General features: G+C 48.1%; 2 protein-coding genes across 2 annotated transcripts in view; both read left to right on the forward strand.

Annotated features, from left to right (window-relative positions):
* The window catches only part of IL4R (interleukin 4 receptor), a 34,138-nt gene extending 17,954 nt beyond the window's left edge, over positions 1-16,184 (forward strand). Inside the window, exons 8-11 of the mRNA XM_063314646.1 lie at positions 12,959-13,058; positions 14,043-14,121; positions 14,208-14,263; positions 14,515-16,184. Of these exons, the coding sequence (XP_063170716.1) occupies positions 12,959-13,058; positions 14,043-14,121; positions 14,208-14,263; positions 14,515-15,562 (1,283 nt within the window). The 3' untranslated portion in view covers positions 15,563-16,184. The remainder of the gene's footprint in view (positions 1-12,958; positions 13,059-14,042; positions 14,122-14,207; positions 14,264-14,514) is intronic.
* Positions 16,185-19,058: 2,874 nt separating this feature from the next.
* The window catches only part of IL21R (interleukin 21 receptor), a 39,596-nt gene continuing 33,517 nt past the window's right edge, over positions 19,059-25,137 (forward strand). Inside the window, exon 1 of the mRNA XM_063314611.1 lies at positions 19,059-19,183. The gene's annotated coding sequence lies outside the window, so the exon portion shown is untranslated. The remainder of the gene's footprint in view (positions 19,184-25,137) is intronic.

Below are 25,137 nucleotides of genomic sequence, written 5' to 3' on the forward strand. Positions count from 1 at the left end.
GAAGAAATTTTTTGGCAGAATGTCTTCGGAAACTCAGGAGCTACGACAAGCGATCCAACAGCTGGCAGCGGCCTTGCAGCAACACCAGCAGCAAGTAGATCTCCAGGTCAACACCTTACAAGCGGCTATACTTCAACAGATACAACAACCAGCACCCACAACTGGTGCCAGCAGCTGCAGCTCAGCCAGTAGTCTTGAGATCTCAGGGCAGTTTACCGGAGAGTTTGGGGGAGCAGCTGGACAGTTAAGAACCTTTCTCACCCAGTGCACAATATTTTTGGCCACAGACCGGCAGAGTTCCTGACAGACCGAACCAGAATCACCTTTATTTTAAGCCTGCTAAAGAGTCCAGCAGCCAAGTGGGCCATTGAAGAACAACAACCCGATTCTCAGTGACTACCAGGATTTTTTGGCAAGGTTCCGAGCACGCTTTGATGACCCGATCAGAGAAGTCACTGCCAGCTGGGAAATTTGGAAACTTAAGCAAGGCAACAAGAGAATGGGGATTTACACTGCTGATTTCAAGCTGTTAGCAGGGGATCTGGACTGGAACGAGAGTGCCCTGAAGGATCAATTCAAACGGGCTAGATGAGATAAAAAACAAATTGGTGCACCAAGGTACCCCAGCCACCTTAGAAGATTTATATCAGATGTCTGTGGTCATAGATGCCAAACTGGAAGAACTCTGACAGCTTTGACCTGGGAGAGGCAGGGGCTTCAGAGCGATGCTTCCAGGATTTCCAGCTCTCTCTGTAGCATCTGTTTACGCAGGAGCAGAGGAGCCAATGCAGATCGGAGCGAGCAGCAGTCTTACATCCGAGGCTGAGAGACAGTGATGGCGGGAAAGAGCCCTCTGTTTTTACTGCAGAGCCCTGGGGCATATGGTGAGAGCTTGCCCAGTGAGAAGCCAAGCAGATAAAGCAAGAGCCCCGGGGTTAGCAGCAGAGCCGAGACCAACCTGTGCCTCTACTTCCAACCTGGGAAACTCCACTGGTCTCCCTCCATAGAGCTCAGCAGGGAGACCATCAATCAGTTAAGAAGAGCTCATTCCGAAGATTCCAAGCAGACCTTTTTCTACTTACCAGTCACAGGACACATAAGCCCAGAGCACAAAGTCAAGTTAGAGGCTCTCGATTCCGGGGCATTCACCAACTTTATTGATGTACAGACAGTACAAGACCTGAATATCCCGACCATGGAATTGCCACGTCCCATAGAAGTCAAGACCATCGATGGCCAGCCCCTCAAGGCCAGTCCAATTTGAAGATCCACAGAACTGTTACAGCTAGCAACAGGAGACCATACCAAGTGGATTCAACTTTATGTCGCTGCATCACTTAAAGTACCTGTAATCCTGGGCACACCTTGGCTGAAGCTTCACAACCCAGTGTTGGACTAGGCCATGGGAGCAATCTCCTTCCCAGCTAAGGAATGCTGACATCATAAGATAAAAGTCACCCTTCTCTCTCCAGCAACCAACACAGTCATTGAAGCAGGAGGGGTGCAATTACCAGCCAAGTATGCAGATTTCACAGACGTTTTCAGCAAACGAGGCTACAGCATTCCCTCCCCCCATAGGGGCTGTGATTGCACTATTGAGCTGAAACCAGGAGCGAAATTTCCAGCAAAAAAAAAAACCCATGTCGCCCAAGGAACTAGCCACCTTGAAAGACTACTTGGATACTAATCTTCAAAAGGGTTTCATCCGGCCTTCTACTTCCCCAGCATCTGCCCCTACATTCTTTGTACCAAAGAAGCCTGACCCGTTGGCACCAGCAGCACAGAAGGAGACACTCATGAGAGTTGTACATGATTTCAGCACACTCAATGAAATCACGGTTAGATAACATTATCCGCTTCCCCTAGCATCTGACCTGCTTGATCGCTTACAGAAAGCACGCATTTTTACTAGGTTGGACCTCAGGAATGCATAGAATCTAATCCAGATGAAAGAGGAGCATGAATATCTGATTGCCTTCGATACCAGGTATGGCAAATTTGAATATCTTGTTCTCCCTTTTGGCTTAGCTAATGCTGGAGCCATATTTTCCCAATTTATGAATCAAATTTTCTCTGATCTACTAGGTAAGTATCTCATCATTTATCTAGATGATTTATTAATATTCTCTGAGGATGCCACAACTCATGTAACACACGTACGTAATGTCTTACAAGGACGGAAAGAGAACAAGCTGTTTGTCAAGCTAGAGAAGTGTGCCTTTGATTTAACTCAGTTACATTTTCTGGGCTATAGAATATCAACAGAAGGCATATCTATGGACCCTTCGAAGGTCCAAGCAATTCTCTCTTGGAACCTTCCCCTCAATGTGAAAGCGGTACAGAGATTTCTGGGGTTCGCCAATTTTACTGAAAATTTATCCATAAGTTTGCTGACAAGGCCAAGCCCCTCATACAGCTTTCGAAGAAAGGAACCAAATTTCTTTGTGGGGAGAAGGAGCAAGCAACTTTCCCAGAATTTAAGCAACTCTTTTCATCCCAACCCCTTTTAAAGCATCCAGATACCACGAAACAATTCATAATACATTCAGATGCTTCAGATTTTGCAATTGCTGCTGTCTTATTGCAATGTACTGATAAAGAGGGGAAGAGGTTGCTTCCTTGTGCCTTTTTCTCTCCCACACTCTCGTCGGCAGAGAGAAACTATGATGTTTTTAACAAAGAGTTGCTTGCAATTAAAGCAGCATTCCAAGAGTAGAGGCATTGGCTAGAAGGTGCGACCTTTCTGGTAAAAGTTTGTACAGATCACAAGAATTTACAGCTTCTACAGAACACCAGATCACTCACCCCACGCCAAATCAGATGGAGCCAGTTTTCTCCTGTTTCAATTTTGTTATCTCTTATTTTCCCAGAGCTCAGAACTGTTTGGCAGATGCCTTGTCCCGCACCACTCAGGCAACCCCAGCTGCACACCAAGAGGCCCAGGCTACAATACTACAACCTCACAACTTTGATCAGTCGCCTGGGGGGAACCAGACAGAGATCTTAGCAGCAGGCAGAGGATCTCTTCGCAAGGGTCAAAGCTCAGCAGCAACAGGACCCGTATGCCAGGACCAGGATGGATGACCTCCAGGGGACCCCGCAAGGCATTGCTTCCTCATTCACTGTGGAAGCAGGAACTCCCTGGCATAGTGGGCGGTTATACATTCCCCTCTCATTGAGGGAAGAAGTACTGAAACTCTGCCATGACCATCAAACGGCTGGGCACGGAGGTGTTTTCAAAACACTCCATAGAGCTCTGAGAGACTACTGGTGGCCTAAGATGACTGCAGACATAAAGAGTTACATTGCTTCTTGTCATACCTGTAGACGAGCCAAACCTATCCCAGGGAAGCCCGCCAGACTCTTGAAGCCCCTTCCCACACCCATTGGGCCTTGGGATATAGTCTGCGTAGATTTCATCACTGATTTACTTCCGGTCCAGGGATTTACTTCCATACTAGTAGTGGTGGACCTTTTCACTAAAATGGTGCATTTTATTCCTTGCAAAGGCCTCCCATCTGCACAAGCCACAGCGCAGTTGTTTATGGGCCATGTTTTTAAATACTGAGGCGTGATAAATCACTTGGTGAGTGACAGAGGTCCTCAGTTCACTTCCAGGTTTTGGAGGGCCCTTTTCTAGTCGTTAGGGGTCCAGATCCACCTATCCTCTTTGCATCATCTGTCTTCTAACAGAGAAGCCGAGAAAATTAACCAATGGTTGCAGCAATATCTCAGGTGTTATACCACTTACCAGCAAGATAATTGGCCAGCCCTGCTCCCCATGGCAAAATTTACTTATAACAACTCTGTGCATTTTTCTACCAAGATGTCTCCCTTCCAAGCACTCTACAGGGTTAACCCTTGGGTCTTGCCCACCTCCTCCCAGCAGGGAACAGTTCCAGTGGTGGCTGACTTTTTTAAGGAGCAACAGGCCACGCATGAGTTGTTAAAGGAGCAGCTGAACAGGGCAAAAAATGCTTACAAGAGAGCTTCAGATGCCCACAGACAAGAAGGACCAGCGATTGCTGTAGGAGATAAAGTTTGGCTTTCTACCAAGTTTCCAACTTCTAGCAGGCCTTCCAAAAAGTTGGACTCTTAAGTTCGTGGGCCCTTTCACTGTGATGCAGCAGGTAAATCCAGTGGCTTATCATTTACAGCTACCAGCTTCCATGTAAATCCATCCTGTGTTTCACAGATCCTTGCTAGCCAAAGACCACCCTCCAAGTGCCTTGCAATTGCAGCTGCCTCCCCCCACCTCCAGTAATTGTGCATGTGGAGGAAGAATACAAAATTAAGGAAATTCTGGACTCTAGGAGGAGGGGAAGGGGCATCCAATATTTAATACACTGGAAAGGGTACCCTGAGGAAGAGAGGACATGGGAAGATGCCAGAGATGTACACGTACCAGTACTGGTTCAAAAATTACATTGGCTTTTCCCTCACAAACCCAAGCCTCACACACTCCTAGAGACTCCTCAGTCGGCCGAGCAAGCAGAGGAATCCCAAGCAGAGGAGTTCATAAGTTGGCAACCTCCACCCCCATGAGATGCCTGGAGGCCAGAGCAGGAGGAGGAGAGGGAGCCTCAGCCCTCCACCTCGGGCTTGCATTTCCTGAAGGGGAGGGGGGAGGAATCTTCTAATCATCTAGCTATTTTCCAGAAGTAGCAACCTGAGCCAGAAGCGTTATCAGAACTGGAGAGCAGCAGCGATTCATCCTTGGAAGAGTTTTCCTTTGAAGGTTTTCCACCATTCCCCAGTTCCCATGGAAGCTTGGAGGAGGAGATGGACTCTCATGAGACTTTGGAGGGAGGAGGGAACTCTGGAAGGGAGGGGGCTGAAATGAAATGTGAATCTGGAGGGGAGGGTGATGTCATGAGTACTGATGGTGAGCAGGAGGGGCCCCTATCCAGGGGGCAAAACGCATGTGTAGTTTAGAGGCTTTGAACTGTTCTTCAAAGAAACTCAGAGCAGACCCACCTTGAGTTTTGGGTTTATCTGTGTGGGTTTCTGTAATGAATGCCTATTCTAAAACACTCTCAGACTCATGACAGGAATGCAAAGATATCTGATTTATTAAAGAATAGTATGCAGGATCACGAAGAAAGCTGAGAATGATAAAAGCACACCAAATGCAAACTAAAAACCCTCGGTACAAATGAGATCCCTCCCCCCGTAGAATCTTCCCAAGCTCACAATCCCAGGTGCTCCTAACGGCTTCTGATGGTCTGCGGGAAAAGCCCTTGAACAGAGCACATAACCCAAACACATTCCATTGAAATGAACATAGATACAGAGCTTGGTACAAGGTTTCACAGCAGCTCCCTCCCAAACAGAAACGCACATCAGCGCCATGGCATGTGAAATGTTACGATGTACAGTGCACATTGAAACAGTGAACATGACAGTTTCCCACACTCCTTCAGTTTGGCAGGATTTTCTACCTACTAGAGCAGATAATAAACACTAGAGACCAAGTCCCTGTCTCAACGTGCTTTTTTGCTCTAAGTCAGGACAATAAGTCACTTCTACCACTTTTTGTCCCAAGGAGCCCACTACGGAGTACGAGATCCCAGGTTTAGGGTTAGTCACCGCAGCACCCCCTCCCCCCCGCCCACCCAGACTCCGTGGTACTCACCTACCCATCGGCCTGCTTGCAAGCCAGCCAGGACTTGTGACTTCCTGCCGGCTTCTGCATTGACTTTGTTGGAAACTGGCAGGAAGTTGCAAGTTGCAGTTGTGTGAGGTCCTTGCTTAACAACAGCAATGGGGACTGTCAGGATTGTCATCGCTGTCCTGTTCAGACTATGAGGCAGCCAGGCAGGTTTAATATAAAAAAATACTCTTTATTAAACAATTGTTTACAATAAATAAGTCCTTATAGTCAAAGAGGTAGACTGGTTTTGATCAAGAGCAGCTGAGTACTGAGGAGGAAACTGGCAAGGTTTCAGGAGGAGACTGTAGTAAAACAGCAGAGCAGAATTCACTGATGAAGGCTGGGAGAAGCTAGGGCACGTGGCACTACTGAAATTGGGAATGAATGTCAATGATCTGGAACACCACTCGAACTAGATTTGCACCGGGAAGCTGGGCGAGGCCAAACTGGACCCACTGGACAAGTCTTGGTTCTAACAACAGGACTGGACTGGACTCGGTGACTCAGGCTGGACTGGACACTCAGAACAAGGCTGAGAACTCGAAGCAAGGCTAGACTCTACTGGAGATATTGGGCTGGGCTGGACACTCTGGACTAGAGACTCAGAACAAGGCTGAGAACTTGAAGCAAGTCTGGACTCGGCTGGAGATACTGGACTGGGCTAAAGACTAGGCACATGACTAGGCTGGACTGGAGGTTCTGGACTAGGAGAAAGACTGGAAACACGATTGGACTGGATTACGGGTTCTAGGCAAGGTTGAAAACCGGACTCACAACAAGATAGATGTGAAGTTCCTGAGCAATGTTGGGTGGCCGGGGCGCGGCTAGGCTGGGCTGGAGATCCAAAGCAAGGCTGAAGTTCGAAAGCACAAAGCTGTACTGGAGATTTTGGACAAGGCTGGGAACTAGAAGCGTGACAAGGCTGAACTGGAGACTGAAGGGAAGGCTGAGAACTTGAAGCACAGCGAGGCTGGACTGGAGACTCTATACATGGCCGGAAACTCGAAGCAAGGCTGGAAGCGCATCTGGAATGCACACAAGGACAAAGATGTCCGAAGCTGGACACGAAACTGAGGCTGCTGGATGTGGCAAGGAGAAGATCCTTGGTGGCAGCGGATGCAGGATCCAAGTCCTTTCTGATAAGAAACACTGGCACTGATTCCCCTTTGGTTACAGATGTTTCCGATGCTGGTAAGGACTCTTCTGCTGGAACTGCGAGCTCAAAGGATTGGTTGTCTCTGGCAGCTTGCTCTTTGCACATCTGCCTTTTATGCCGATCCTTTGCGCAACTATTCCCTTCTGCAGGCAATCGGGCTGCCTTCTCCTTTGCGCGCTTTTCTGCCCATTGTTCATGCATGCTGATTGGAGGATTCAGATCCTCCGAAGACTGACTAATCAGCGTCTGTGACTTTTCCCGCACTGCTGACTCATCTCTGGATTTTGCTTTCTCGGTTTCAGCCTGGTAAGTTTGTTTCCCCCTCTGACTCGGAAAGAGTTTTGTTTTCTGAGTCAGAGTCTGGCTGGAATCTCACAATTGCTAAGCGATGTGGTTGCATGACAGCATGCTTTATGACCGCATCACTTAGCAACAGAAATTCCAGTCCCAGTTATTGTTGTTAAGTGAGGACTACCAGTATTTATGCATCTTGTACATTTCTTTTCTCCAGTTAAAGTTTAACTGCCTGGATTAGGAATCTGCTTCTTGCTTCTCACACTCTGTAATGTACTTTATACAGAGATAGTTTTATGTGAAAAGAATTGTAATATTGAAAGGAATCATTTAAGCCATCCCAGATGAGCATAAGAATCCAATTTAAATGATCCCTAACAGATGGCCGTGCACCTGGCATTTAATGCATCTAACAAAGAAGAGCCCATGGCTTCTCTTTGTCATCGGTTCCATTGTCAAACCTTCTGCCTGCCAGGATCCTAACCCTAAGTTTGCACCTGTCTCTTTTAAATTTCACTGTCTTTCTTTCAGTCCTCTTCTCCAACTTACCAAGATCATTTTTATTGTTACTTGCATCTTCTAGGGTATCACTACCAATTTAGTTCTGGGCCATCTGCAGATTTGATAAGCTTGCTTTTTACCTCTTCATCCAGGTCATTAATCAAAATATTGCAAAATATAGAACCTAGGGCTATCCCCAGTTTATACTTCTCCATGCTGTGATGAGAAGGCTATGATAATCACTGTATAATTTTCAAGTTAGGCATACTGTATATATTCACTCCAGCCTACACATACTTGGTAGTCAACATGTTATGGGGTGCTTCCTCAAATATACTGTATGTGCAGCATTTGTTACAACCACAATTGAGACTGGAATTTCTGTCACTAAGTGTTGCGGTCATAAAGCGTGACATGTGACTGTATCACTTAGTGACAGCAATCCTGGGCAGCCCTGGTTGTCATTGTAACCCCAAGACACAGGAGTTGTGAAGTGGGAAGAGGCAGAAGTCCCAGGTAAGGAGCACAGGGGTGCCATGGGGTGGGGGAGGTTTGAGAGGGCCAGTGCAGGCCACATATGATTTGGGGGAGGGGATGCTGCAGTGCAGCATGAGCTCATGAAGGCCAGAGAAAGAATACACTGCAGCTCAGGAGCTTCTTGGCACACTGTGGCTCTGGGGCTGCGAAAAGCTCTTAAGCCACAGTGCAGCATGAAGCCCAGCCCTGGCCCAGCAGCGCAGCACAAAGCCACAGTGCCCCAGGAAGCCCCAACAGCATGGCACAAAGCCACTGCATCCCAGGAAGCCCCAGCCCAGTCCCAGCCGCCCTACACTCTGCTGCTCCTTTGCTGCCTTCTTGATCCCACTGCTGATGAGGCGTGCCTACCTGGCCCCTCACGAGACAGCTGCTGGCCACATGAGGCCTTCTTCCCCAGGTCTCGCAAGGAAACTGCTGTGCATGACCTGGGGAAGAAAGTCTCGTGCGGCCAGCAGCTGCCTCGCAAAGGGCCAGGCATGTTTGGTCAGCTGCAGGAGCAAGATAAGGTAGCAATTAAGCAATTAAGATCAGGTAGCCCTGGCCCTCCTCCTCCTCTTGTATCCTGCAGAATTTTATATCTAACCTTTGGTTTCTTACCCTGCCATACAAATCTGGATAAATCTTTTTGCCATTGTTGAAAAGGTGCATCATTTTTCAAAACTGGTACTGTTCGAAATAGAAACATCGTTCTAGGTAATACATTCATTTTTATCACAGAAATTCTTCCAAACAATGATAGTTGCAACCTTTCCCAACTTAAAAAATATTTCTTTAAATTTCATTACATACCTTAACATAATTGTTCTGAAATAATATACAATTCATGGTTGACATGGTAATACCTGGATATTTTACCTTTTTCTCAATCAGAAAACCAGTCTTTCCCATCAGCTCATTTTGATCTTCCATCCTCATATCTTTGTTAACATTTTAGTTTTCTCTTTATTAATTTTACATCCAGGTAGTTCACCAAATTCTTTCAGTTTTTCCACTATCTATTCCCTCCAAGGAATTATCAACTATTAAAACCAAATAATCTGCAAATGCCCTTAATTTACAGTGCATTCAGAAAGTATTCAGACCCCTGCACTTTTTTCAATTTTGTTATGTTGCAGTCTGATACTACAATCGTTCAAATTCATTTTTTTTCCTCATTAATCTACACTCAGTACCCAATAATGACAAAGTGAAAACAGAATTTTAGAAATCTTTAAAAAGGAAAAACTGAAATATCACAGGTATGTAAGTATTCAGACCCTTTGCAATGCTTGAAATTTAGCTCAGGTGCCTCCCATTTCTCTTGATAGTTGCTGAGCTGTTTCTACACCTTGATTGGAGTCCACCTGTGGTAAATTAAATTGATTGGACATGATTTGGAAAGGCACACACCTCTAAAGAAGGTCTCACAGCTGACAATGTATACTGTATCAGAGCAAAAGCCATGAGGTCAGAGGAACTGCCTGCAGAGCTCAGAGACAGGATTATTGCAAGGCACAGATCTGGGGAAGGCTACAAAAAAATTTCTGCTGCACTGAAGGTTCCCAGGAGCACAGTGACCTCCATAATTCTCAAATGGAAGAAGTTTGGCACAACCAGGATTCTTCCAAGAGCTGGTCATCCAGCCAAACTGAACAATTGGGGGAGAAGAGCCTTAGTAAGAGAGGTGACCAAGAACCCGATGATCACTGACTGAGCTCCAGAGATCCTGTGTGGAGATGGGACAAGGTTCCAGAAGGACAACCATCACTGCAGCCCTCCACCGATCTGGGCTTTATGGCAGAGTGGCTAGACGGAAGCCTCTCCTCAGTGCAAAACACATGAAAGCCCACTTGGAGTTTGCAAAAAAGCACCTGAAGGACTCTCAGACTGTGAGGAACAAGATTCTCTGGTCTGATGAAACAAAAATTGAACTGTTTGGCCTCAATTCTAAACATTATGTCTGGAGGACACCAGGCACTGCTCATCACCTGCCCAATACCATCCCAACAGTGAAGCGTGGTGGTGGCAACATCATGCTGTGGGGGTGTTTTTCAGCAGCAGGGACTGGGAGACTGGTCAGGGTTGAGGGAAAGCAAAGTACAGAGATATCCTCAATGAAAACCTCTTCCACAGCACTTAGGACCTCAGACTGGGCCAAAGGTTTACCTTCCAACATGACAATGATCCTAAGCACATAGCCAAGACAACACAGGAATGGCTTAGGTACAACTCTGTGAATGTCCTAGAGTGGCCTAGCCAGAGCCCTGACTTGAACCCTATTGAACATCTCTGGAGAGACCTGAAAATGGCTGTTCACCGACAGTCCCCATCCAACCTGATTGAGCTTGAGGGGATTTGCAAAGAAGAATGACAGAAAATCCCCCAATCCAGGTGTGCAAAGCTTGTCATGTCATACCGAAAGAGACTCGAGGCTCTAATTGCTGCCAAAGGTGCTTCAACAAAATACCGAGTAAAGGGTCTGAATGCCTAAGTACATGTGATATTTCAGTTTTTTCTTTTTAATAAATTTACAGACATTTTTTAAAATTCTGTTTTCACTTTGTCATTATGGGGTACTGAGTGTAGATTAATGAGAAAAAAATGAATTTGAATGATTGTAGTATCAGGCTGCAACATAACAAAATTGAAAAAAGTGAAGGGTGTCTGAATACTTTCCGAATGCACTATATATGTCTCCTTTTCCACTTTCAACCCAGTTACTCTCTCATCTTGTTTTATATCTCTAGTAAGAACTTGCAAGCCAAAATGAGCAACAGTGGTAAAAGTAGGCAACCTTGTATTGTCCCTTTTTGTATCTCACAAGGTTTAGTCAATTCACCATTATTATTTGTGCTGTTTGTGACTTATATATCAATTTTACCTATTTGATAAAATGATCTCCAAAATCCATTCTAACCAAAATTTTAAACAAAACCAGTTCAAATTGTCAAATGCTTTCTCCACATCAAGAAATATCAACACAACTTGTTTTTCATTATGTCATTCTAAATATTTAAGTATGCTAAGAATATTTCTTATATTGGCCCTCAGGTGTCTTTTAGGCCAAAAGCCATATTGATCTTCATGTATAAAGTCCTTCAAAACATCTTTCATTCTTTCAGCTAAGACCATAGTAAATACTTTAAAGTTATTATTCAGTAAAGAAATTGGTTGGTACTTTTTTGGTAAAATAGGAACTTGTCCTTCTTTATGAATTAAAGCAATATTTGCTTCTTTCCAACTCCCTGGTATCAATCTCTTTTCCAAAATAGAGTTCATCATCATTTGCAAAGGTGGTATCAGTTCATTTTCAAAGCATTTTTGGTAAGTAAGGTAATCCATCTGGGCCTGGTGCTTTCCCTATTTTAGTCTTTTTTACTGCCTCATAAATTTCTGTTGAATGGACCTATAACAATAAATTTATTGTTATAGGTCCATTCATCATCTGCTTTCGTTTCTCCGTTGGTTTGTTTCTATAAATATTCATCTACTTTCTCATTTGAAATATTTTCACCTTTATATAGTTTTATATAATATTGTTGATTATAATATTGTTGCTGTTTCTGAATGATATTTTTTTATCTGTATGCCTTACTTTATTTTGTATGTTCTATTTTGTAGCTCTACTCTGCAGGTTTTATTTAGTAAGTTTTATTTAGTCTAGGTTGTTGACCTGTAATAAAGAATTTGATTTGATTTGAATAACATTGCAGGATTTACCACCCAGCAATATGCAGAGTTTCTGCTACTGGAGACAGCAGGTTATATAGCCGGGTCCTGCACTATTGCATGCAAAATTAGGTGCAGCTGAACCTGCTTCATTACACTCTGTTTGGAATGGCTACTCCCAGCATTATGTTAGGACCGACTTTTTTATATTTGTATTTTCAGTGAAGCTTTTTCTTTTAGTTAAGTCTTCTGTTTTATATTTACCCCCATCCTTTCGATTTTATCCTGTTAAGTGAAGCTTTATTTCTTGTGGTTAAAATTATGGTTTTCCCAGCTGCCACTTATTTTAATCTTTAGTCTCACCTTTAGATCTGCTGTTATCTTTGCTTTGTGCTGGTTAAGGATTGCAGTAAAGAAAGACTGACAGTTTTCAGGTGAAGCACCTTGTTTTTGTTGGAGAAGACTGAACCAAAACAGGAACTGAGCAGCTCTGCTCTTTCTTTATCCCCTTTTAACATTTCCCTAATGCCACTAAACTATCGGTATCCTGATTCATTCTTTTTCCTTTTATGTTGAAGGTATCTAAACAAGCCCTTTACGTTATTCTCAGCATCATTTATTGAGCTCAGCTCATTCAGAGCTTGGTCTTCCCTGAGCGCAGCTCTGGAGTCCGGGCCACCTTTGTGTAACCTTCTTCTCTTCAACTTCCTGTTTATGTTTGTTTTCAACAATCTGTGAAGCCACCTTGTCTCATACTGGCCTCCATTTTTCCCTCATTATTTGCAATTATGCTTTTAATATGCTTCTTCAGGAACTCCAACCCATCTTGAAGTCCTTTTCCCATTAGTTCCTCCTGCTGCGGGATCCTGTTTATTTTTGCTCTTTCACTAAAATCTGCTTTTTTGAAGTCCAAGGTATGAGTAGAGGTTGCCTTCCTAATGGTGTGGGTCCGAGAAGAAGAAGATGTCATGAATTCAGTCAAGAAACAGTTGTTCTGTGGCAGCCTGGTTGTGCAAATCAGCGTAAAGTCTTCCCTGTCAGTTAGCATCAAGACAAGGATGAGTGATCTTCCTGTGCCAGAATTCTCTCCAGCTGTGCTACTTGGGCAGTCCTGTGTGGGTGCTGATCTCCATTGTTTCTCTTGGTGTAACCATTTCCTTCCTTTGCAGATTTTGATCGCAGAACTGAAAAGGATTCCTGGACATTTATTCCTTGGTTGTGTATATTGGTCATCGCTCTCATTCTCTCCTGCTACCTCTGTTTCCTTTGGTGGGTTTGATTTATAGATTTATTTGTTTGTTCAGTTTATAAGCCGCCTCAGGCATTCAAGCAACTCTCGGCCACCTACAACATTTAAATAAATAAAACAAGTAGAAAACAGTAATAAACCACAACAGGAAATAAATATTACTATATTGGGTAAGGAAACACCAAGAACCAGGGAATAAAATCCCCATCTCAGGGTGGGATCAGAAATTGCTCTGCCCCAAGCCTGTTGAAAGGGCATAATTGGTGCACGAGACGAATCTGCAAAAACCCTTCTAGTCTCAGCTGCCACCTGATGTTCACAAAAGAGCCATGAATCCAGAAGGATCAGCTGGGGAAGTGCAACCCCATCAAGAATTACAGTTGGAAGTTCCCTAGTTACATCTTCCATGAATCCACAGTCGCTCAGTCTGGTTAGAATTGAACCTGCACGTGTTCCTCCCCATCCAAAGCCTACCAGCGTCCAGCCATCAAGACACAACCTCAACAGTATCCTTGGTCAGCCAGGGGTCAAGATATAATTGGGCATCATCTGACCGCACGCTGGTAGATGACCTCACCCAGCAGCCTTATGTAGATGTTAAATGGAAGCAGAGAGAGATCAAGCTCTGAGGAATCTCCCAAAGACAGGATCTCAGGCTCCATCTCTCTTCCCCCCACCCCAATCCCCAGCACTGATCGGAACCAACCTGAAAGAGGGGAAGGGAACCACTGCAATATAGTGCCCATTCACATGGCTGGTCAAGTTGTACCTAATAACAATTGCTTGTGCTGGTGCCTTAAAGCCTCAGTTGTATGGGGCATCCAGCACAGGAAGGGTGCGCCCTCCCTCCTCTTCCAGGCTGGCCGTTGTCTGCTCTTGGAGGGGGGGGCAAAGATTGTAATTCCTGAAGGTCTGAGTGGGCTGCAGCTCTGGGCTTCCCCTCCTTTAGAGGGGAAAGCCCTTTACAGGCTCATAATAAAATGAGTTCTTTTCTTGATTTGCAGGGTGAAGAAGAAGTGGTGGGATGGGATCCCAAGTCCTGCCAAAAGCAAAATGGTGGAGGATATGACAGTGAGAAAATTGGTAGGCAGTCCCCAGGGTGGCTCCCTTATTGGTGGCCAGGGTGCCTTCCATACAGGTATCCTCAAGTGTCTTCCTGCTTCTTTCAGTTTTCAGTTTTCGGCAAGATGGAATGCAAAACAGTTCCCTGTGACTCCCGCAGACGGTATGTAGAGCGAAATGTGGCTTTTCCTTGCCTGTAACAGAGACCGGGGGTTGGGGTTTGCTGCTCTAGTGCTGTTACTGGCGTTGAGCTTTCTGGGTCATCAGAACCACCTTTCCCCAGGGAAGAGTCTGCGGTGTGGCGGGGTAGAGATGCAGACAGGAGCATGAGGAGGCAAGCAAACAAGCCGAGCAGCTCTCGTGCTAATGGTAACGTGATCTTCATGCCTTGTCTTCCCAACATTCAAACTGTAGACCGTTTCAGAGCAAAGATGGTGCTGACCGCCCTCACCAGCCTATGAGTGTGAATTGGGAGCCCTTTCTAATCCCTGAAGTCTCTTTGATTGAAGCCTCTCTAACAACATGCAGCAGTGCAGCAGATGTCAAACGAGGAAGCCCGGAAGAGGAAGAGGAAGAAATGGATCACGTCCCGCACGAAGATGCCCTGGCCAGTCTCTTCAGGGACCTCCTGCACGGTGCCCTGAACCCAGGGGATCCTGCCCCCCCAGGAACCTCCACCAACAGCTGCACTGCTCCAGAGAAGCGTGACTCTCTGGAGGGCTTCCCCCAGCCCATTTATCAAGGCTGCCAAGTGGTGCCTGCGGCCTCGGTGGGCTCAGGGCCTGAGCTGTGTTTAGGGCAAGGCCCATCCTCTCCCAAAGTACGAGCCAACTGGCTGCCCAGGCTGGAGAGTTCATCAGTGGCTTCCTCCAGCACTGTCATCCCTGGCAGAGCCAGTCCTCAGGCAGAAGACCGATCAGGGAGCAACACTGCTGCCCCCTGTGCTGCTCCAGGCTATAAGTCTTTCAGCAGCCTTGATGCTCAGGCTGGGAGAAGCTTCAGCCAGGCTTGGAAGCTGTGGCTTTATCTTCCTCAGGGAGACCAGAGCCAGGCACAGGGCAGCGCAGGGCCCTGCCTTCTGCCTCTAGGCACAGAGCCATCCCAGGCTGCTTCTGGAAGGTTCCCAGCAGGTCAAGACTCGTCCTTTTATGGAGCAGCCACAGAAATGTGGCTTTTACCTCCGCAGCAAGGAACGACCTTGCAAGCCTCTGCTCTGCAGGGCCCTGGAAATCCAGGGAGCCTGCCTGGTCCAAAGGCCTCTCTTTTCTCTGGCTACCGCTCCTTCAGCTGTGCTCTTCAGAACAGCATCTCCTCCCAGGATTTCTGCTTGCAGCCCGGGTCCCCCTATAAGCCTTTCCTCAGCTCAGCCCCCTTGGATCCCAGTCTAGAGGTGGTGCAGGCTCTCGGAGGTGGCACAGCCTGGCCAAATGCACCTTGGGGACGAGTGGGGACAGACCTTTGACAGGGAGAAGACTCCAGCACTCAAACGCTTTGCCAGAAAAGGGAGCAGGTGCCAGGTCCTAAGGACTTTCACACCCCTGAGATGCTGAGCAGGGGGGAGGAGTGCCTCCATCCAAGGCTCCACTTTGTGGCCTGTCGGATGCACGGTCCTGCTCCCGTTTCACACCCGCTGAGCACAATTGAGCTCTTGTGTGGAGAGGGTTTTTCTCAACGTCAAGACTCAACAGGGTTGGCTGATGTCAGGATGTAGCATCCTTTCAGTATAAGGGTATAAGTGTACAGTGATGGGTTTTGTAGTATTAGTATTAGCAGACTTGTGGCATTTGGGTCTGGGAGAAATAGGATTGTTGAGTTGGCCTGTGTACCTTCAAGGTCAGGTGGCTGGCTTATCCGTGCTTGTTAGCAAGGAATTGCACTGGGGGGAGAGGACGGGTAGATGTTAGAAAAGGAGTAGAGAACTCTTAGAATGGAATTTTACTGTTAGAAAGAATTTGGCAGTTAAGGGGGGACTGATATAAAGGGAGATTTAGCTGTTAGATGGTGTAGGAATGAATGCAGCCTTTAGGGAGGGTTTAGAGAAAAAGGGGTTTTATCACAGCATTTGCGTGCACTTTCCTTCAGACTGATCTTTGCCTTTGAATTGATCACTGTATTAATAAAGAGCTTTTCCACATTCCTACATGGCTTATGTTTGAGAGACTCTGAATTAACATCTGAAGACCAGATTCATCACAGCTGAAAAGAAAACCAGGGCAATGGTCACCTCCTTGATGTAGGACAGTTGGCAGGGGTCTGCAGCTGGGCCACCCAGAACCTGCCCTTTTTGAGGGAGGCTTGAGAGGCATAAAGCAAGCTTTTCAGGGGCAGGGTGTTCATTGAAACCTTGACAAAAAGGACTTGGAGAGTGTGCTTAAAGGGTGGATTGGGGCTAAACAGATTTTGCACCTTTTAAGATAAAAGCAGATACGCCTACTTTGAAAATCCATTTCCCCACTTCACAATCTTGGAGTGTTCTATGGGCTTTTAACTGTGGTCAGGCAGCCCACACCATGGGATGCATTTCCCCCGATTTGTGCCCCTTCCAATTTCAGGGCCCTACCTAGAGCCGCTGCTATGGGAAGCGACCTGGTTGATCCCCCTTCTGGAAGGCGGCTGCCACAGGCATCTTACCAGGCCAGACCTACTCACATCCCCTTTGGCTCCTGCAGTTCCCAAACCTTGACTGTGAGTTTGACATTAAAGACTTTTATCCCTCCAATTGATCTTAATTGCTCTTACTGCAGTTGAAAATCTGCCCCAGGCAAGGGATGGAAAGGAGAGGTGGGCTGGACAGAGGATGCTTCCTGGGGAGAAGAAAGGCCACGCCCCCCTCTTGGGGTCTTTGCCTTGCCTGTGTAGGAAAGAGTGCTCTGGGGCCCTGGAGTTGTTCTGATCCATTATGGTTGGCATGGAGGGTAGGCAGTTCAGGACAGGTCTTCATCTTCCGTACTTAAAGGGAAGGCTGACACGCTGTCCAGAGGGAAGGGGAAGGCCTGCAAGCACACACGTGAACATACACACAGCCATTGCAGAGCCATGAGGCCTTGAAAGTCTTCCAGGCATAATTTGCAGAGGGGATACACAAACACGCTGATTACCCCTGCCCCATGACTTGTTTGAAAAGAACCCTTTTACAACCCTGCTATTGTACAGGTTGGGATAGGGTGCATCTTGTGGGAAGGGGCTACACATACCTTTTCTGGCTCCACCCATGGCTGAAATGCATCCGAGGGCTGAGAATGGCTCCTGTCCCCGCAGCTTGGCTCACATCTATGGGAACTCCCAACACATTAGGGTGGCAGCAGAAAGGCTGATTGGTGCGCACAGGACAGCTCTGAGTTGCCACATGAGGTGCTTGGGGAACAGGACAAGTGGGCCTCTTGACATGCCCGGAAGTGGTGCTGGTGGTAAAAGGGAGGCTGGTTTGCAGAGAGTCGTCTTGCTGTTGCCCATGGGGGAGAACGAGGGTCCCACGTTTGCAAGGGCCTAGGCAGAGTGATCCAGCGGCCTCCGCTCTAAAGATGGAGAGCCGCTCAGTGTAGAGCTGAAGGTCCCACCCTCCTCGGCCTCATGCTGGGGCGTTCCCGTTCCTCTAATAATGGCTGGCCACCGAGGACAGCATTCCTCTTCCAAAGACTCTGTCTGGAGGCTGCTGCCTTGCCAGCTGGGTGAGAGAATCAGCATAAAGGCATACTGTGACATGACTCTCCAAATAATGTGGGCAGAAGCCCCAGCCAGCAGGGCTAATAATGCCTGGAAATGTATCCCTGTGCTGCATATCCTGGGGCCTGACCCCAAAGGTCAGGGCAAAAGTCCTTTTCCCCTTGCACTTTGGTATTTCACTGGAGGAAATATAAAGCCCATCTTGACTGTGGCTCATTTAATCTCAGAAATAAGTTTGTGGTCAGCCACAATCTCTTGGCTTAACTAGGCTGTCTGCACTAAAGGAGGCCCCCTTCTGTTCATTATGCTCGGTCCCCGTATTTTGTACGGCTGCAGACACTGAATGCCTTGGCAGAGGCGGAAATCCCCAGGTACTTCTGAGAAAAAAGCTTTACTGTAAGAAACGTGCTCACAGTGCACGTTGTGACCTTTCCATTAACAGTTTTGCAGCTGAGGATCTTCCAAGCTGAAGTTGCAGAAGGACTCAGGGTGAAGAGCCGTGCCACTCCTTTGCTTTTCGACCCCTTTTTTACCCATTGGTGGAACTGACCAGGGCCTCCAGATACAGGGATCTCTTCGTTTTCATAGTGCTAAACTCTGGGCTGCATCCTAGAGTTCTTCCACATGTTGTGTTCATTTTCCTGCTACCTAGAGAATAGGCAATAATACAAACTCACCAGGTGCAGAACTTACTAAATAGAAGACCACTCTAGCTAAAACAAACACTGGAAACAGAGTTCTGGGGAGAATAGCTGACCAAATCCAGTGTTTAGTCATTTGCTTAAGATCATTCAAGACCACTTAAAGGATATTTGTAAGGGGCCTTGCTGAGCCTTCAGTTCTAGGTAAGAAGGACATCCTATTGCTTCTGTTGGGCTTTTGACAAGTGGTTCATGCTATGTAGAGGAAGCTTCTGGCCAGTTCCATACTAGTCACAGAGGGACTTTGGTCACAGATAGGCTAACTGGAGGTGGCACAGGAACAGGACATTTCCTCCACATGAAGCCCTGCTTTATGCACCTGAACACAGCAACTGTGGGCACCCTTTTAGCTTCAGGTGGAACCCCAATGCCTCAGCTTCACAAATCAGCCAAACACTGCTTAGCTGAGGACAAGCCGTTGTTCTGAGCAGTTCTGGGATGCCAGCTGCCTCCACCATTTCACCCATGTGGAAATATTTCTGTAGAGACTGTGTGTGCTGGGAGCTGCCTGTCACCTTGGGAAGTGAGCTGTCTTGGGTGTTTTGCTCCCCCCTCCACCTTCACCACTTCCTTTTCCTGTACAGTAATAGTGGGGCAGGCAGGCCGGCTGCAGACTGCTGTGGCATCTAGGTATGACTCACTGTCTTCAGCAGGTGCAGTTTGGGGAGGCTCAGTGAGAGCTTGCTGGAAGACATGACCTCCTGAGTAGAAGGCAAACGGTAATGCTGGGCATTGAGAAGAGGTGGGGGGTCTTTCTCCATGGCTTCCATATTGTGCTCTGCTTGGGGTAGACTGGTGTCTGAATGGCATTAAAGTGAATGCCTGGCAGAATGATCCAAAAGGAGAGGTTGGGCAGCAAAGGCCTCCCTTTGAGATCTTCAGAACTCTGGTTGGCTTTCTTTGGCCTCCCGATGTCTACTGCTGTGTCCAAGAGGAAAAGAAGCCCACCCTCAGGGATGTGAGTGTCCTTGATGACTGTGTGCCCTGGGAGAGCTATGTGCAAGCTTGAGTTCCTCTAGACAGGATGTCAGCAGAGAAAAAGGCCAAGAAACGCAGGGCAAAATGTCTGTTAATGGAAGGAGAGGTATGGTAGAAGGAAGCATCAGAATTAAACTAGAAAAAGAGAGATACTTGAATCTCCATGTCGTGAGAGGAGAGGCAATTGATCAATCCTACTGACATTGTCTTAGCGTGCAATAGATTTTGATCTAGCTGTGCTATGTACCTGAGAGCCTTGAGGTGTGAACCTACAGCTAGTCAAGCCATGTGAGTTGAGGGTATGGGGAATTTTGCTGAGGTCTTGCCATATCCTGACAGCTAGCAGTGGCTGAGAAGGAGCAGCTCGAGAGAGGGGTGCTGTAGGGACGAGGGGGGAGAAGGCAGGGCAGCCTCTCCCGAATTCATTGTAGGGGCCACAAGGCCTCCCAGGGTCGTCCACAGAGGGTTTGCTTATACCAGAATGCTGCCTTCAAGAGGCTGCTAATGCTTCAGGAACAGTTCAGCAGAACACCTCACAGCTATTCCTTCATGCAGACTTTCTTTTTCCCAGTTTGCTCACTAGCTAGAAAAAAGGAATGGCTATTCAGGGAATCACTTCATATAATTGTTAAAGCAGCAGGGGTTAACAAGATTGTTAAAGCAGCAGGGGTTAACAAGATTGTTAAAGCAGCAGGGTTTTTTTTCCCCAGGCTTATGTGGAAGTCTGAAAAAAGATTGATTGATGGATTGATTGATTGATTGATTGATTGATTATGTGCCATCAAGTCAGTGTCTACTCTTAGAAACCACAAAGGTAGTTTTTCTTCCAGGAGGATCTGATCCCAAATTGGTCCTTCAGGTCTTCCAATGCTGCCCCCATTGCCACTGTAACTGAGTCCATCCACCTTGCTGCTGGTCTTCCTCTTCTTCTCTTTCCTTCCACCTTTCCCAGCATTAGAGCCTTTTCCAGAGAGTTGGATCTTCACATAATGTGTCCGAAGTAGGATGATTTGAGCCTGGTCCTTTGTGCCTTAAGTAAGAACTCTGGACTGATTTGTTCAATGATCCATCAGTTTGTTTTCTTGACTGTCCATGGTATTCTCAGGAGTCTTCTCCAACACCAAAGTTCAAAGGAGTCAATACTCTTCCTATCCTGCTTCTTCAAAGTCCAACTTTCACTTACAGGGAGTACCATGATTTGCACAGTTCTGATCTTTGTAGGTATAGACACATCCTGGCATCTGAATATATTTTCCAAGGCCTTCATGGCTACTCTACCAAGTGCTAGTCTACAGCGTATTTCTTGACTGCTGGTTCCTTTACTGATAGTCAATCCTAAGAGGCAGAAGCTATAAACCACTTCAATATCTTCATTGTCAATTCTGGTTGCTGTACCTGCTGTCATTAGTTTGGTCTTCTTTATATTTAATTAGTCCCATTTTTTCACTTCGCTCCTTGACTTTCATTATTAGAACTTGCAGATCCTTTGCATTTTCAGCTATCAGAGTGGTGTCCTCAGCATACTGCAGGTTATTGATGATTCTTCCCCCAGTTTTAAAACCACGCTAATCTTCTTCCAATCCAGTTTCCCTCAGTGCATCTTCCATATATATGTTGACTGAACAAAAAAGGACTGCCTTAATGAATATCCAAGACCTGCTGTCACTTCATACTGCTGGATCTTTTTCCATTTGCTTTTCACTAGTATTTTAAGCCAGAATTTTTGCACATACTGCTGTGAAATTCCATTAATTTACTTTCACCCTAGAACAGACGTGACATACGATCATTTTGTATTTGATATTCTTAAAACAAAAAGATACAGTACATGAAAACTGTTTCCCTAGTAAGTAGAAAAATAAAATTTCCCAGCAGTCAATAAGTTAATAGTTGTTTCAGTTGTTTCATATAATATAGATGTCAGTCAACTTGGACTCCAACTGAACAGGTCTGTACAAGGTGCCTGGGGTGCCATTTTGTGGTGTGCTCTGGGATGAGTCGGTAACTCTCAAGGAAGTAGACAGGGTTTTCAGGGCTGTTAGTTCGACCACCTGTTTGTTAAACTCAGGTCCTCCTGTTTAGTTACGGCAGCCAGGGAGGTGATTTATAGTTGGGTCCGTGCTGTGGTGGCGGCCTCTTTGAAGGAAGGGGTGGTTCCTTCAGCCTTGAAGAAGGTGGTGGTACACCTCCTCAAGAGGCTGTCCTCGGACTCAACACTTTTAGATAATTACCATCCTGTCTCCAAACTTCCCTTGTTAGGGAATGTTGTTGAGAAGGTAGTCAGTCTGCAGCTGAGGGGAACCCTGGAAGAACTGGATTATCTAGACCCGTTTAAGGCTGGAATTCAGTGCAGAGACAGCCTTGGTCACACTTGTAGATGACCTGTGATGGATCTGGGTTGGAGGTGGTGTATCTATGCTTGTACTCCTTGATCTCTCTGTGGCTTTTGATACCATCAACCATGGTATCCTTCTGGATCTGCTCTAGGGGTTGGGAGTTGGTGGCACCATTTTACAGTGGTTCTCCTTCCTTTGAGACCAATTCCAGTCACTGTTGGCTGGGGGGAAAGGTCCCACCTTTGAGGTGATGCCATAGGGCTCGATCTTCTCTCCCCTCCTGTTCCAACATCTACATGAAACCACTGGGTGAGGTCCGGTCCAGCAGGTCCAGCTTTAGGCTAAGGCTCAGTAGGCACTGGTCCACGGCACCAAAGCTGAGGATATGCCAATGCTGCCCCTCATTCCAAATAATTCTAAAAATGCAAATCTTCGCATTGGCAGGAGGTGGCAACGTCAGTCAGTGTGGCCTAGGGGCACCATATACCCTTGAGTTAGCACTATTGCACACGTTTGGGGTTTGGTATCATCAGTATGCTGATGATACCCAATTGTATCTTTCAACTGCAAGTGAGGCTGTTGAAGTTCTGTCCCAGTGCCTGGAGCTTGTGTGGGTTTGGATGGGGAAGAGCCATCTCTGACTAGATCCAACCAAGACTGAGTGGCTATGAATGCTAAGGCCACCTAGATCTTTAATCTTGGATGCGGCTGCACTTCCCCACTGAATAGTGATGGGCAACCTTGGGGTATTCCTAGACTCACAGCTCCTGCTCAATGAGCAGGTGGCAGCTGTGGCCAGAAATGCCTGTGTGCAGCTTCATCTGGTGTGCCAGTTGTACCCTTTCCTGGATCAGGAGGTGTCATGAGTGCCGCTGAACTGAAGTCATCAGCGCAATGGCACACATGACAATAGCAAGGAAACAGGAGAAGGGGCTCAAGATAAGTAGCCATCAACTCACAACGACTAACGGCCAACAAACAATAACTAAACGGATCACGGAGCACACCCGAGCCATCAGCGCCAATACAACGGGGATCGTCCAGCTGACAGCAATCACCGGATGAATAGAAAACCCGATGATGGGCGATCCCGGAACGCCAGCGGGGCCTCACAACCCCTCACCCACCGGCAGGGCAACGTATTGGACAAAGGGGGGTGACGTGACCGCGAGTGAGGGGGCGCTGACCGGCGCGGGGTATTTAAACCCCGCACCGGCGCGCTCCTGTCACTCTCAGCTTTTTTCTTCCGACGCTGTAACTGCGCTGTGAATAAACCAGAGCCTGATCCATCGAACCAGTGTCTGAGTATTATTCAGAGGCAGGCAGCGCATGACATAAAGCTGAGAGTCATAAACTCAGCCTCGCCGAGCCCCACCGGACGACAACGAGCCGCGGGAGGAATAGACGGCGAGAAGACCAGCAAGATGAAGCCGGAGCGACGCGGGCAAGGAGGGCGAGCCGCGCGGCAAGAGACAGAGGAGGACCGACCAAGGCCAGAGGCACCGCGGACTCCCGGAGCCATGGACGCCCACCCCACCCGACCCGAGCCTCAGCTCCAACCCCAAGGGGAGATGGCGACGGAGGCAACCCGACCGCGGGAGGGAGCAGCATGCCTTCCGAAACCAGCGGAGGACCCCGCGCCCCACATCGCACCCCAGCAACGGGCGTGGAGCGACAGCCCAACGGCGGTCAACACGGAGGAGGACGATGGAGACACCCAGCAGACAGCGGAGGAAGCGGACCAGCGGCAGAGGGAGGATGAACCCCGCCGGCAACCCACCCCCGCTGACGCACCAACGGAACCGGCCCCAGCGGCGGCGCGGGCTGTGGACGAGGAGGCACGAGCTGAACTCGCGGCCATGCGGGCTCAACTGACGGAACTCCGGACCATGCTCCAGTCGCTTATGCCCCCCGCGCCACCCAACGACGTCCCCGCACAGGCCCAAACCCCGAGCGAAGCACCGAACCCCCATGGGCCAGCGGAGGGTCAGCAGACAGCACAGGCGGACGACACCACAGACCGGGAAGCGAGAGGCAGGGCCGCGCAAAACGCCCGGGCCCCAAAGGACTTCCCCATCTTCTTCGATGGGAACCCCACGAAACTCTCGTTCTTCGTAATGAACGCCAGGGAGTTCATGGGGAGGCACGGACACTCCTACGACTCCGAGGCCGACAAGATCGCCACCGTGGCGATCAAACTAAAAGACAGGGCGGCGGACTGGTACGTCCAACTGTACGAGTCCAGCTCCCCCGCCCTCGCCACCTTCCCTGCCTTCATCAATGAGATGAAAAACTACTTCGAAGACCCCCTAGCCAAAGTAAGGGCGAAAAGCGCACTCCAAAGACTTAAACAGGGCACACGCATGGTCCCTGACTACGCCCTGGAGTTCAAAGCCCTCGCAGGGAAGGTCAGCGACTGGTCCGAGACCACCCTGCTGGAAATGTTCAAAAGGGGGCTCAATCGCGACGTTCTCCAATGGGCCCTCTACCGCGACGACCCAGAAACGCTACACGGGTGGATCCACCTCGCGGGGAAAGCTGAACACGCGCACCGCACCTTCCTCATGACAACCACGGAAGACACAAACTATGCCGGAAAAAAGGTACCCGCACCACACGTGGGGATGGCCGGCCCCATATACCCAAAAAAGAAATTCAATCGGGAGCCCTGCGGGAAGTGTGGCAAATTAGGGCACAAGACGGTGGATTGCTTCGCCAATCGACCGCCGACCAGTGCGCCTAAACCCACCCCGAAAATTAGCCCCAAACCACCCAACCTGGGGCCGCCCCCTCACCGCCGAATGACCATGGCCACAGCGACACCAGAGGAAGGCTGGGACGCCTACTGGGGGGAAGAGGATAACGTAGACCCCGACCAGCCGGCGGAAAAAGCTCCCCGCCTGCCCTGAAACGCGTTGCGAGGCAGGCGGTGGGACAGCAGCGCGGACCACCTCGACGGAACGACGAAAGCCCCGTAATAATGGCGGCAATCAAACTCTCTGCCGGCAACGGAGCCACCACGGCCGCGGCACTAGTGGACTCGGGGTGCTCAAAAAACCTCATCCACCCCGACCTAGTCGCCAAACTCGACCTCCGCTGCTTCCCCCTCCCCACGCCGCTGGCATTCCACCAGCTGGACGGCTCCACAGCGGGAGGAAAACCAGCCACGCTGCAAACCGAGCCGGTCACCCTGCAAATGGGCACTCACACCGAACGCACATCGTTCGTCGTCACTCACATCGGACGGCCCATTGCAGTCCTGGGGATGCCATGGCTCGCGACAAACAACCCGCGCATCAACTGGGAGACCCGCACCTTCACATTCGGCGACGGCGAGTATCGAGCACCAGTTCCAGCGG

Source organism: Candoia aspera, chromosome 14, assembly GCF_035149785.1.
Source record: "Candoia aspera isolate rCanAsp1 chromosome 14, rCanAsp1.hap2, whole genome shotgun sequence".
NCBI lineage: Eukaryota > Metazoa > Chordata > Lepidosauria > Squamata > Boidae > Candoia > Candoia aspera.